General features: G+C 34.7%; 1 protein-coding gene across 1 annotated transcript in view; it reads left to right on the top strand.

Moving 5' to 3' along the window:
* Positions 1-12,258, top strand: part of Anxa10 (annexin A10) — an 81,028-nt gene that overhangs the window by 40,243 nt on the left and 28,527 nt on the right. Inside the window, exons 4-6 of the mRNA XM_015486231.2 lie at positions 4,788-4,901; positions 6,625-6,715; positions 8,305-8,384. Coding sequence (XP_015341717.1) covers positions 4,788-4,901; positions 6,625-6,715; positions 8,305-8,384 — 285 coding nt within the window. The remainder of the gene's footprint in view (positions 1-4,787; positions 4,902-6,624; positions 6,716-8,304; positions 8,385-12,258) is intronic.

Raw genomic sequence — 12,258 nt, 5'->3', positions numbered from 1 at the left:
AAGCAAAATATTACTCAGACTTCTGTATCTTTCCACTCTTCTCCACTATTAAGATAAGGAGAATAAGGAATGAGAAACTGCCATTTTATTTTTAATTAAAGTGGAGTGGTCAGAAGAGGTGCAACATGGGTAATCTGCAGTTTCATCAGCCACATGAAACAGTTGGATTTGAAAAGCAAGTACTCATTAGTTTAACGTAAGGTCAAGCTGTGACTCTGGCAGAGTCTGCTTTAGGGCAAGTCTTGGAAAAACAGAAAAGCAGACGCAGTAAGGCTGGGTAGACTTGCACTCCAAAGGTGGCATCTGAATAGTTATTTATATAACTCCAAGTGAGAATTTGAGACCCTAATTAGAAGGCCTATTTCAATGCTCCTCTTTGAACTTGCAAAGCTTAGTTATTTAAACATATTATTCAATATTTATCTTCCCAACTGAAAGTAATATTTCCTTCTCGGTACCCTGATAATATCACACTATTCCCACTACTGTATCCCTCACCACATTTTGCATTGTAACATAATTATTATGCCTGTATTTCTACACCATCTGCTCAAGGAAGCTTCTCGAGGATAGGTTTGCAACACATTATTGAACATCTTAGGCGGAAAAAGATTTTTGGAGTACCTGGTATGTGCCAAAAAATATTTTAAGAATTTCACCTAAGTTAAATATTTTAATACTTTTATCAACCCTGTGATGTAGGTATTATTATTTTCTTTCCAAATAAGGAAGCATACACAAAGAAGTTAACTAACATTCTGGAAATCTTATAATTTTTCCTTTACAGAGGGCTGAAAACTATATATTTTAATACAGTAGAACAAACGTAATACTGTTTCTTTTCATTAAATTGTGATATTTCACTGAAATAACACACACACACACGTTACAAAATATGGATAAATATCGCCATCTAGTGGCATTACTAATCTCAGTCTATAATGGAATACATACAAATATTCAGTATTTGTATAAAATGGTAAAATTCATAAACTAAAGATATTGTTATAAATGTATAGGATAAATAAATGTAGAGGATAGAGATCAAAGAAATGAAAGTAAAGGTTAAATAAAAGGCTTTTTCAATGCTCAAGTCCTTTTTAAATATTGCCTTTATTCTTTATACAATTGGTTAAGTTTTTCATACCATATTCCTTTACTCATTTTTTATTCTTTCATCTGTCTATAAAATAATTTATATTGTATATTCTCATTTTATATAACTATAACTACAAGGACTAAATGCTGAATTTAGGAAAATTTCTGTGAAAGTCTGTCACGTCTCATGATTGAATCAGTCAGGGTCATTCCAAGTGAATTTGGGGAATAAATAAAGACACAGACAAAGGAAGTACCTTTTCTTTGGGTTCAGTAACCACTCCTCAGCTGCAGTTCCTACAAAGGGGGCAAGGCAGGCAAGAAAGAGAGTGAGTAACAGGTGCTGAACCCATTTATTGGGGATAAGCCATTCAAATGAGGCAAGGGGTAGGATTACAAAGGAACAGGTGAGTGTAACTCAACCCCTGTGGGTGACACCTACACCTGGAGCCACGCCTTGCTATCCGAGCTGGGGTAACACCCCAAGTTACTGCAAGAGCTGGCACTGTCGTTCCAGACTGAAGGCAATAATTGGTCAGTGTCCTGGGGCATCAGGACCTGAAGGTCTGCATCCAGGACAGCTCCTGACAAAAGTCCATGTCCAGATAGACTTTGGGGGTGGGCGGGGCTGGGGGGGAGGATGCAACTCAAATGTTTATTATACAACATGATTGTTAAAATGTAGTATAGCATATTCAAAGAGAGTGGTGGAAAATAATCAAGGTAGGATTAGAGAGAGACTCATGAAATAGGTGATAATTGTAATGTCTCACCTTCCATCAGTGGCCAATTACCATTATCCTCTTATTATGAATGTATATTGAATTGACCTATTTGCATTCAAACCTTCAGTAGAGTGTCACCAGATCTAAGTGTCCAGAAATGCCGCATCAACCACCTATATGCAAAATTCATCACCTTGCTTATGTATCATTTATTGTTTCCTATGGCCTACAAAAAATAAGAGAAATTGGAGGGTCAGAATGCCTTGTTTCAAATCCAGGCTCCATCACTCAGATGGAGGTCCATAAGTTATATGGAGCTAGCTAGGTGACCTCTGTGTGCAGATTTCTCATCTACACAGTGTGATGAACACAGCTCCTAATTCATAAGTGGTAGTAGTGAATTATTACAGTTTGTCTAACCCTAAGAATGCCTTCTGGCAAATAGGCAGCAGTCTAAAAACATGTCTAGTTATTATCATCATCACCCTCTTCTACCCACCTGGTCAAACTTCCACTGTGAAGGCCTTTCCTCTTTATACTTACAGGGAGGTTGGAATAAATAACATCTGAACTTAGATTTAAGTAAATCAAAAGAATTTAGATTTCAAATCAATCCAACACTTGTTTAAAACTACCTTGAATATTTCATACACACATTCTACTCTACCCAGAACAGGGCCTTTTCTGTCCTAAAACGTTGTCTATTTTGATATCTTCTAAGCCTTTGCCTGACTGAATACCACTTCATCTTTCAAGGATTCACTTATACTACACATTCCATGAAACTCCATTTTACTCATATTATCTCTTTTTTGAATTCTTACAATTTTCTAAACTGTAATGCTCTACCCTTCAGGGCCTCTTTTTGGTCCTTAATTATATTCTAGATTGTAGAATTTCTCTAATTGCATATGTCCTGATTTTTCCATGTCAGTGATTTTCAGCTGGAGCCAACACATCCCACTTCCAAACAGGATACTGTATGAATCTCATATGATTAATTCTAGAGACTTCTCCTGTCCCCTAAAGCATTCTCACATGTCCTCCCTCTCAGCCTTATTAAAGAATCACTGCATTAGCAGGGCATCATGGTGCACATTTGTAATCTCAGCAACTCAAGAGGCCAAGGCAAGAGGATCACAAGTTTAAGGCCAAGATCAGCAGCTTAGCAAAAGCCTTTCTCAAAATAAAAAAAAAAAAATTAAAAATTTACAAAAAAAGGTTTGGGGGTGTCACCTGGTGGTAAAGTGTCCCTGGGTTCAATCTCAGTATCAAAAAAATACATATTCATATATTCTCTGCTTTATGACACCAATCAAGTGATAGGGTTTGTGCTTTTCCTAAAGTACACTAGAATGGAATAATGATAAAAACTGCCAGAACAGGATAAATAACTTGAAGCCAGGGGTTAAGTAGTAAGGCATATATACAATAGAGGACCTAGTTTAAAGGTTAAATATGTTGAGGATTTAGAAAACATTCACTTTATATATGTTAAAATTACATTTTATCAATTGAAACTTAAAAACCCATAACAATGAGTATAATCTATATAAAGTAAAATTCATTGATTTTGGTGCAGTGTGATCACAATCTGAATCAAGATACAGAGTATTTCTAATTCTTTCCAGGTTGCTCCTTCACAGGCCATGTGTCCAGGAAACATTATTCAATTAACACCTGAGTTTATTGAGTTCCTTTTGTGTGCACGAGAATTCAATCTCCTCAGGCTTGAACATTCATTCATCTCTGTTCATTGCGATAGCTCCAACACCTGAAGAATGTCTGGTTCGGAATGGCCCCTTGAGGACTATTCAGTAAAGGAGTTGGAAATGTACCACAGAAGATTGCAAGGAAATTAAATAGGACAGGAGATATCATGTGCTTCTTACTCTACTCCAACCACCTGGCACAACTTCAGACATTTATTAATTGATCATTAAAGAAACTGCATTGATTGGCCCTAGCAAAAAAAATCAAAGAGTTTCAATTTTAACAATTAGCACTTTGTGGATGAATGCTTTTATTTGTTAAAATTAAAATCCATAGCATAGAAAAGGTTTTGTTGGATAATACTAAATGAAATTTAAATTATGATCATTTTGTTGTTATTCAATATAATATATGATGCCTTTTTATTATCTTTTATTTAAATTCTATTATTGAGCGACCATGGAACTAAAATACTCTTGTAGATTTTTAAGTAAAATTAGATATTTGCACATTTTAGCAAAAGGCAGTAAGTTTTAAACATCTTTCAGATGTCTTGAAACTACAGAAAATTAACTTGGCACGTACTTTTCTTAATTTCCTTTCTATACTAGAAAAATAAAAGGCAAAACATTAAAAATATCAATTTCATATTTTTTATGCCTGCATTCCAAGAACAATGAACACTGAACATTTTTCTCTGGAAGCATTTAACTTTCAATATCTTGAATAATGCAGCTGTTGATTGAAGAAAGTTCTAAGATTATTTAATCAATTTATGTAAGTTTTTAGCCATAGCATAACTAAAGACACCCTGCTAAAAAAAAAAAGACTATTGTGATGATAAAATACATGTTTTTCTTAAGAATTTATTTACTTTTTTTTAATTCTACAAAGAAAACCAAGAACTCTCAACTAAAATGTTTTCAGGTTTCAAGTTCTATGTATTTTCATAGAGAGATCAAAAGGGAAGGTTTGGGATTGGGGAATAGGGAAAGAAAATTCTTCTATGTAGATATGACCACAAGTCCATGTGCTTTATCATGTAGAGACAAGATTAAATCAGTCATTTTCAAACCCTCAAATCAATCCTCTTGGGAAATCCATAGATATATGCATGAATTGAAACAGATTTCTTACTATGTGAAATAACACAGAAAAGTAACTCTTAATAACAGACTTCCTGCAATTATTCCATTCCTCTTGTAAGTTTGGTAACTAATATAATAAAAATATTTACTTTCTCCCCCACAGAACCTGGTTGAGGACCTAAAGGAGCAGCTTTCATCGCATTTCAAAGAGGTTATGGTTGGCCTCATGTACCCTCCACCATCTTTTGATGCTCATGAACTGTGGCATGCCATGAAGGTAGTGATCTATGCAAAAATTATACCTGTAGCAGGCACAACCTGATGTTTAATAGATGGGAAACTCTCCCGTGATTCTCCTACATACTTTTATGATTGGCAAGAGAGGAGAATATATCTAAGCAATGATGTAACAATGGAAATATTGTGGTTGGGGAAAGGAGCCTTGTTAGGAGGAGGAAGTCTCCAGAGTCCTGTGGCTAGGATCAGTCTGTTCTGTAGTTGTAGACACTCAGACTTACCAAGCCAACTCCAAACTCAGCTATGAAAAAAAGAAAGGAAGAAGGGAAGGAAGGAAGGAAGGAAGGAAGGAAGGAAGGAAGGAAGGAAGGAAGGAAAGCCAGCCAGCCTTCAGGGTTATTCATATTTGTCTTTCTTTGATAGGTATTCATATATTGAAGAAGATATCTTAAAAATTCATGTGAATTTCTAAAATCATTTGTAAAAGTTTGATTCAGATTCAAAAAAAGATACTGAATTGGAAACAGAGAACATCTTTATTTTTATGATCTTATAGAGGACAACTTTTTAAATGATATTAAATTAGTCCTTTACAAAAACTATTGCTCAAGTGTATCAAATTTTACTTTTGAAGAATTAGAATGAATTCACCTTACAGAAAGAAATTGTTAAATCATTTCCATGAAATAAATTGACTACAGATTTTGTTGTCTAGGGACATGAGAAAAAGAGAGCTATTTCCTTCTTTCCAAAACTGACATTAAACACCTGCAGAATCAATTATTCCAATATGATGCCTGACAACCACCAGAATACCACAATATGTGAGCGATGCGTGACAGAAAAGAAGCAAGAGACAACATAATTAAAGGAACATAGATTTGGGCCATCATATTTGCTGATCAAAATAGATGTTGTCTGAAAGTCATACAAATTTCAATTGATCACTTTAAAAAAAATGTTTCATATCCATTTTTGACAAAATTACATAACTATAATTTGAAATAAAAAGTCCTATGTTGTGGCTGGGATAGTAGCTCAGTGGTGGAGCACTTGTGTAGCATGTGTGAGGCACTGGGTTCGATTCTCAGCACCGCATATAAATAAATAAAAATAAAGTTCTATCGACAACTAAAAATAATTTTTAAAAGTCCTATGTTGCTGATTAGATGAAACTAGTATATTTTAATCAATATTTCCTAGAATGGTAATGATTCCTGAGGTTTTCCTGAAAAAAAAAAAAAAAAGATGTGGTGTCTTTAAAATCACTATCATAGACTAATATATTTATCTCTGTATAAGAGCCCACAGAAAGCTCCTAACTCAAATGCTAAGGAAAATTGTGCAAAATTACCCATCTAGGGAGAGGCAGAGCTTGATCCCCAAAACGTCCTTGGGAAAGTAGAAGACATGTGTCCTCTTTTCAGCTTGCTTAAGAACTGATTGCCTAACAACACCTGGAATTTCAAATTCCATTCCAGAAACAGATGGAAATGCTCAGTGTCTTTTTCCACATTGGTTAGAAATACCCATGTTGTTTTACTCTCAAGGAAGGAAAAGAATTTCCTTAAATAATATTATCTTCTCAGGATTAAACGTGAGTAAGTGAAAGAGCCTGAACTGAAAATGGGCTATTTATCCCAAATGCTTCCTTTCCCATTTGCCGCCTCTCAGAACACCAGAATGCTGTATGCCTTCACTGAATATCAGGTTTCTTATTATCGCAAATGTAAATTGGCTTATATTTCTCTCTGTCTCTCTAGGGAGCCGGCACTGATGAGAATTGCCTCATTGATATATTGGCGTCAAGAACAAATGGGGAAATTTTCCAGATGCGAGAAGCTTATTGTTTACGTAAGAAAATTTCAATATGAGCATATATTGTGCACACAATACAACTTCATGTTTTTCAAATAACATAAAAATATTCCAATTTATATATTTTAAAGAATTTTTAAAGACATTCTCCTACATGACGTATGACTCACAGGAGTAGAATAGTGGTTACCAGGGACTGAGGAGAGTGGGTGGGAGGCAGGACTGGGAGAGGCTGGTGAGCTGGTACAGATACCATCAGGAAGAATCAGTTCTGGTATACTGTTGCACAGTAAGGTTGACAATAATGCATTGTATATCTCAAAACAACTAGAATAGAGGACTTTATATGTACTCACCATAAATAAATGATGGAAGTTTGTCGGATATGGTTGCAATGCCTGTAATCCCAGCGGCTCAGGAGGCTGAGGCAGGAGGATCATGAGTTCAAAGTCAGTTAGCAAAGCACTTAGCAACTCAGCAAGACCCTGTCTCTAAATAAAATATAAAAAAGAACTAGGGGGATGTTGCTCAGTGGCTAAGCACCTTTGCGTTCAATCTTCAGTACAAAAAAAAAGGAGAGAGAGAGAAAGAAAAAGAAATGGAAATTTAGGATGCTGGCTATGCTAATTACCTAGATTTGATTGTTGCACACACAATGTATTCATAAATTGAAACATTATATTGTACCCTATAAATATATACAATTATTGCATGTCAATCAAAAGAAAAAAAAATAAGACAAAAATATTTGTTTAAAAAAAAAAAACAATGACTCAAGACCAACAAACTCATTAAGGAAAAAAGGATGATTAGCATATAAAAATGATAGTTCCCTAGAAAATCAAACCAATTTTCCAGGAAAATAATTACAAGAATCTACGCAGTGAATATTTTACCTATGACAGGAAGGTGTCCAGCATCTTGGTTCAGAGGGCATTGTATCTCTTACTCAAGAGAGAAATGGAACCCCCAAAAAGGAAGCAAAGTACAATCATTGTTGGAGAATTCTAAAAATACATCTGCTTCCACTTTACATAAGTTACATACTCCCTGTAATCTACTTCAGAATCCGATCTTACACATTCAAATTAATTTTTATTATTTTTTAATTTTTATTATTATTATTATTTTCAACAAGTTTTAATGCCTTAAGTTCCATTCCATAATGCATTATGCAATATTGAACATTAAGAAATTGATGTAGACAGTCACCTCTATTGCTTCCTAGCAAAAACAAGACTTTTTCAAGGAGAATGAAGGAAGAATCTTCACTTAAAATGTTAAAATGAGACAAAGCACTTGGGAAGGGTACTAGACTGGGAAGCAGTCTATGTAAATAGAGTGCATAATTCTGAATTTTGAGAATTAGAGAATGCGGAATGATTTTCAACTCTTTTCTTCAATGTTGTAATAAAGATAATTTTTAAGACAACAGACCTATGCCAAAGATACCATTAGTTGACAGATTTCTTGAACAGTTTGTTGACAAAGAAATGTCATGAGATTGTTCAGTATTTCCTGTACTTTCCATTCACAACTGGGGCAGGTAGCATTGACTTAACCAAAGCATATTGGTCTGTGGTTCCACAACCAATCACCTTTAATGTGCATGGTTTCTTGCCTAGAATACAGCAGTAACCTTCAAGAGGACATTTATTCAGAGACCTCAGGACACTTCAGAGATACTCTTATGAACTTGGTCCAGGTATGCCATTCCAAAATTCATATTATTTTCCAGTATTAAAAAAATAGATATGTCATTTCCAATAAATATAACAGATAACTCCAGTATAGCACAAAGAGTAAGTTTTATATAATAACATTTACTGAATATCATCCATGTCCCAGGAACTCAATTAGAAGTTTGACTTGAGTATAGAAACAAATATGCATACACTGAAACCATATGTAAGTGATTATAAATGTGCCTACATACATAAATAATTATATATGCTAAGAGAGTTAAGAGATTTGAAATGTTACAGATATATTTTTTCAATTTAAATTAAAATTAATCCCATTTTTTAAAAACAGCTAAAGGGGATAAGCACATACTAACTTTCTTGAGTTATTGCTAAGTGCCTGGCACTGTGTGATAAGAGAAGCATACTATTCATTTATCAACAACAAAATACTGTAATATAGAAATTCTTATAATCACTTTTAAAATGAAGAAATAAAAAATCAAAATATATAAGGTTTTTAGCTCTGACTGTTCAGTGAGCTAAAAAGTAGATATTCAGAATTTGTTTGAATCCTGTATACTCTTGAGTGCCAGCATAGGATCTCAGTGCTACCTATAAAAATTCTGTTATGCTATACTTACCAAATAGGATACTATACATTACTTCAAATTAATATTATATGTTGTCACTTATCTTATTTTTCTGTATAGACTAATTGGTATGAGTTAATTTCCATTCAATTAACATTTCCTGAAAACATCCAACTATTAGCATTGTAATAAGAATAATATTTTTAAAGTTATAATTGTCTTTTTAAATGTGTATTCTCAAATGTGTCCGTCATCCTCTTTAGCAAAGCCATTCAGGAAAGCAAAAAGAGTCAGTGTTTCATGCTTAACTACTAAAAGAGAACCTAAAAAATGTCTTAAGAGCCAATAATTCAGTTTGGTTTTGTGTATATGTGTGTGTGTGTGTGTCTGTGTGTGTGTCTCTGTGTGTGTGCATGCACACTTATGTGTGTTTGAAATGAAAGGATTTCTGAATCCATAAAATTTTCCTTTATACATCAAAAAACAACTGAGTTGTGTTTAGCAAAGAATTTCTCTAAAAGCCACAGACAGGTGGAATTTTGCACATGAGGATGTGGAATTAAGAAAAGATTCCACAGCCTCTAAATAAAGAAAAATATATGAAAGTCCATTGATAGACAAAAAAGGACCCTGCAGGAGGAAACTGGAGTGACACTCCTTGAAACACCCTCAGGAACCCAGAGACGCAGACCTTCGGTTGAGGAGTTGGAATCACCAGATGAACACGCAAGCTGGGCCATCATGCATTCTTTCTTCTTTTCTCTAAAACACTCCAGTACCCGTTGCTTCTCTGAGTTCTGGATTGTTTTTAACCTGTTGACACACTGGGAGAGGTTCATGTTTATCCTTCAGCCTTCTTGGCTAAGTCTGAGGTGATGCGCTGGGGTTTATCCTCTTGGAGGGTTCTACCTCTTTCACAGATCGATTTGGCAAATTGAGAGGTCTATAGGTTTGTTTATGGCTTCAGTGATACACTTTTCTTTCATCCAAGTCTATGAAGTCTTTGAAAATGAGCAAAATCTTGGAAGACTTGATACCTACTTGCTTTCAGTGAGATTCATGTACCACTTAACCACACCCAAAGTTTTTTCCTAGATCTGTTTCTCCAAAATGACCTACTTCTTTTTTGCATCCTTGCATTCCCCTTTTGTCCTCATTTTTTTTATAACTTAAAGACTCAGACAGTCAGTAAAATTAGCTGAGTGTTCACTGCAAGGTGAAATCATAAAATGTCCTTGTCTTTCAAAGCCTCTAGAACTCTCACGTTCACACTGAAATAGTTTCTCCTTCTAATTCTTCGAGGCATCAAATTTCTAAACTATCTCTTTTCTCTCTTATTTCTCCTTGCAAACTGACAATTCATTTTCTGAGCTCATCTCTGTCTTGTGATACATGGCTAAAAGCATAAAGTAAATACTATTTCTCAAGCTCACCTGAAGACCAGAACAGATTCTACTGATTAGAGAATAGCTCTCCTTCAAGAAGTGATCCAGATGCTCAGTCTCTTTCACCTTCCTACCTGGCTTTTAAGCTTATCACAGCTCTCCTCAATCTGCAGAAGCAGGACAATGGAGAATTATTCATGGAAGTTTTTATGAGCTTCAATGTGCTGCATATAATTTTTGCTCAAATTCCACTGACTAACCCTCACATAAATCTACTTAATATCAAAGGTGGTACCAAAATATAGTCTATCTGTTTGTCTTCACTTTTGAACAATGAGTTATCAGCAAGCACCAAAATTTCCAAGAGAATTGGATGTTGCAATCCAGATAGACAAATAAACAGCAGAAGATGGGAAGAATGAAGATGCGCATGACAAGAAGTTGAAAACTACGAAGATGACTGTCTCAGGCTGAAAGAGAATTTCCAAAAAGGTAGCAAATACAAACAAAAAAAAAATGCAAAGTTCTGTGCAATCTTTCTTACAAGTAGTTTAAACAGAGAAATGCCTTTGCATTTATTTATTTATTTATTTATCTTTTATTTATTTATTCAAATTAGCTTATTTATTTTAATTAGGTATATATGGCAGCAGAATGCATTTTGATTCATTGTACACAATTGCAGCACAACTTTTCATTTCTCTGGTTCTACACCATATAACATTACACTCTATATGCAGTCATACTTGTACCTAGAGTAATGATGTCCATCTCATTCCACCATCTTTCCTGCACCCATACACCCTCCCCACCCCCCCTCCCCTTTTCCCAATCACAATTCCTCTATTTTTCTCATGTCTCTCCACTCCCCATTATAGATCAGCATCCACTTATCAGAGAGAACATTCAGCCTTGGTTTTGGGGGATTGGCTTACTTCACTTAGCATGATATTCTCCAACTTCATCCATTTACCTGCAAATGCCATAATTTTATTCTCTTAATGCTGAGTAATATTCTATTGTGTAAATATATCACAGTTTATTTATCCATTCATCTATTGAGGGGCATCTAGGTTGCTTCCACAGTTTAGCTATTGTGGATTGAGCTACTATAAACATTGATGTGACTGCATTACTATAGTAGGTTGATTTTAAGTCCTTTGCATATAAGACTGAGGATTGGAATAGCTGGATCAAATGTTGGTTCCATTCCAAGTTTTTTGAGGAATCTCCATACTGCTTTCCAGATTGGTTGCACCAATTTGCAGTTCCACCAGCAATGTATGAGTGTGCCTTTTCCCCCACATTCTCACCAACATTTATTCTTGTCTGTATTCTTGATAACTGCCATTCCAGCTGGCGTAAGTAGTTTTGATTTACATTTCTCTGATTACTAGAGATGTTGAACATAAAGCACAAGAAATAAAATCAAGAATGGGATGGAGTCAAACTAAAAAGCTGCTTCTCAGCAAAAGAAACAATCAATGAGGTGAAGAGAGAGCCTACATTCTGGGAGCAAATTTTTGTCACATTTCAGATAGAGCACCAATCTCCAGGATATATAAAGAACTCAAAAAACTTAACACATAAAAAACAAACAACCCAATCAATAAATGGGCTAAGGAGCTGAACAGACATTTCTCAGAAGAAGCTATGCATTCAATCAACAAATATATGAAAAAAATGTTCAACATCTCTGGCCTTCGCATTTTTATCTATGCTTATTTTTGGGAACATATTCTTATTATGTCACCATTTCAAATGACCTTTTAAAAGTTCAGTGTATAAAAGTTTATTGGTCCTACCTTTAATCTTATTTGGAGAGTGATGGTGCTTATTTTAGAATCAAAGAGGAAATTAAATATCAAGAGCAAGAATGGACTACTTTAATCTGAATGTATCAGATTTCTACATAATTA

Source organism: Marmota marmota, unplaced genomic scaffold, assembly GCF_001458135.2.
Source record: "Marmota marmota marmota unplaced genomic scaffold, marMar, whole genome shotgun sequence".
Classification (NCBI taxonomy): Eukaryota; Metazoa; Chordata; class Mammalia; order Rodentia; family Sciuridae; genus Marmota; species Marmota marmota.
Note: the sequence above shows the minus strand (reverse complement) of the source record. Positions and strands in the feature narration are given on the sequence as shown.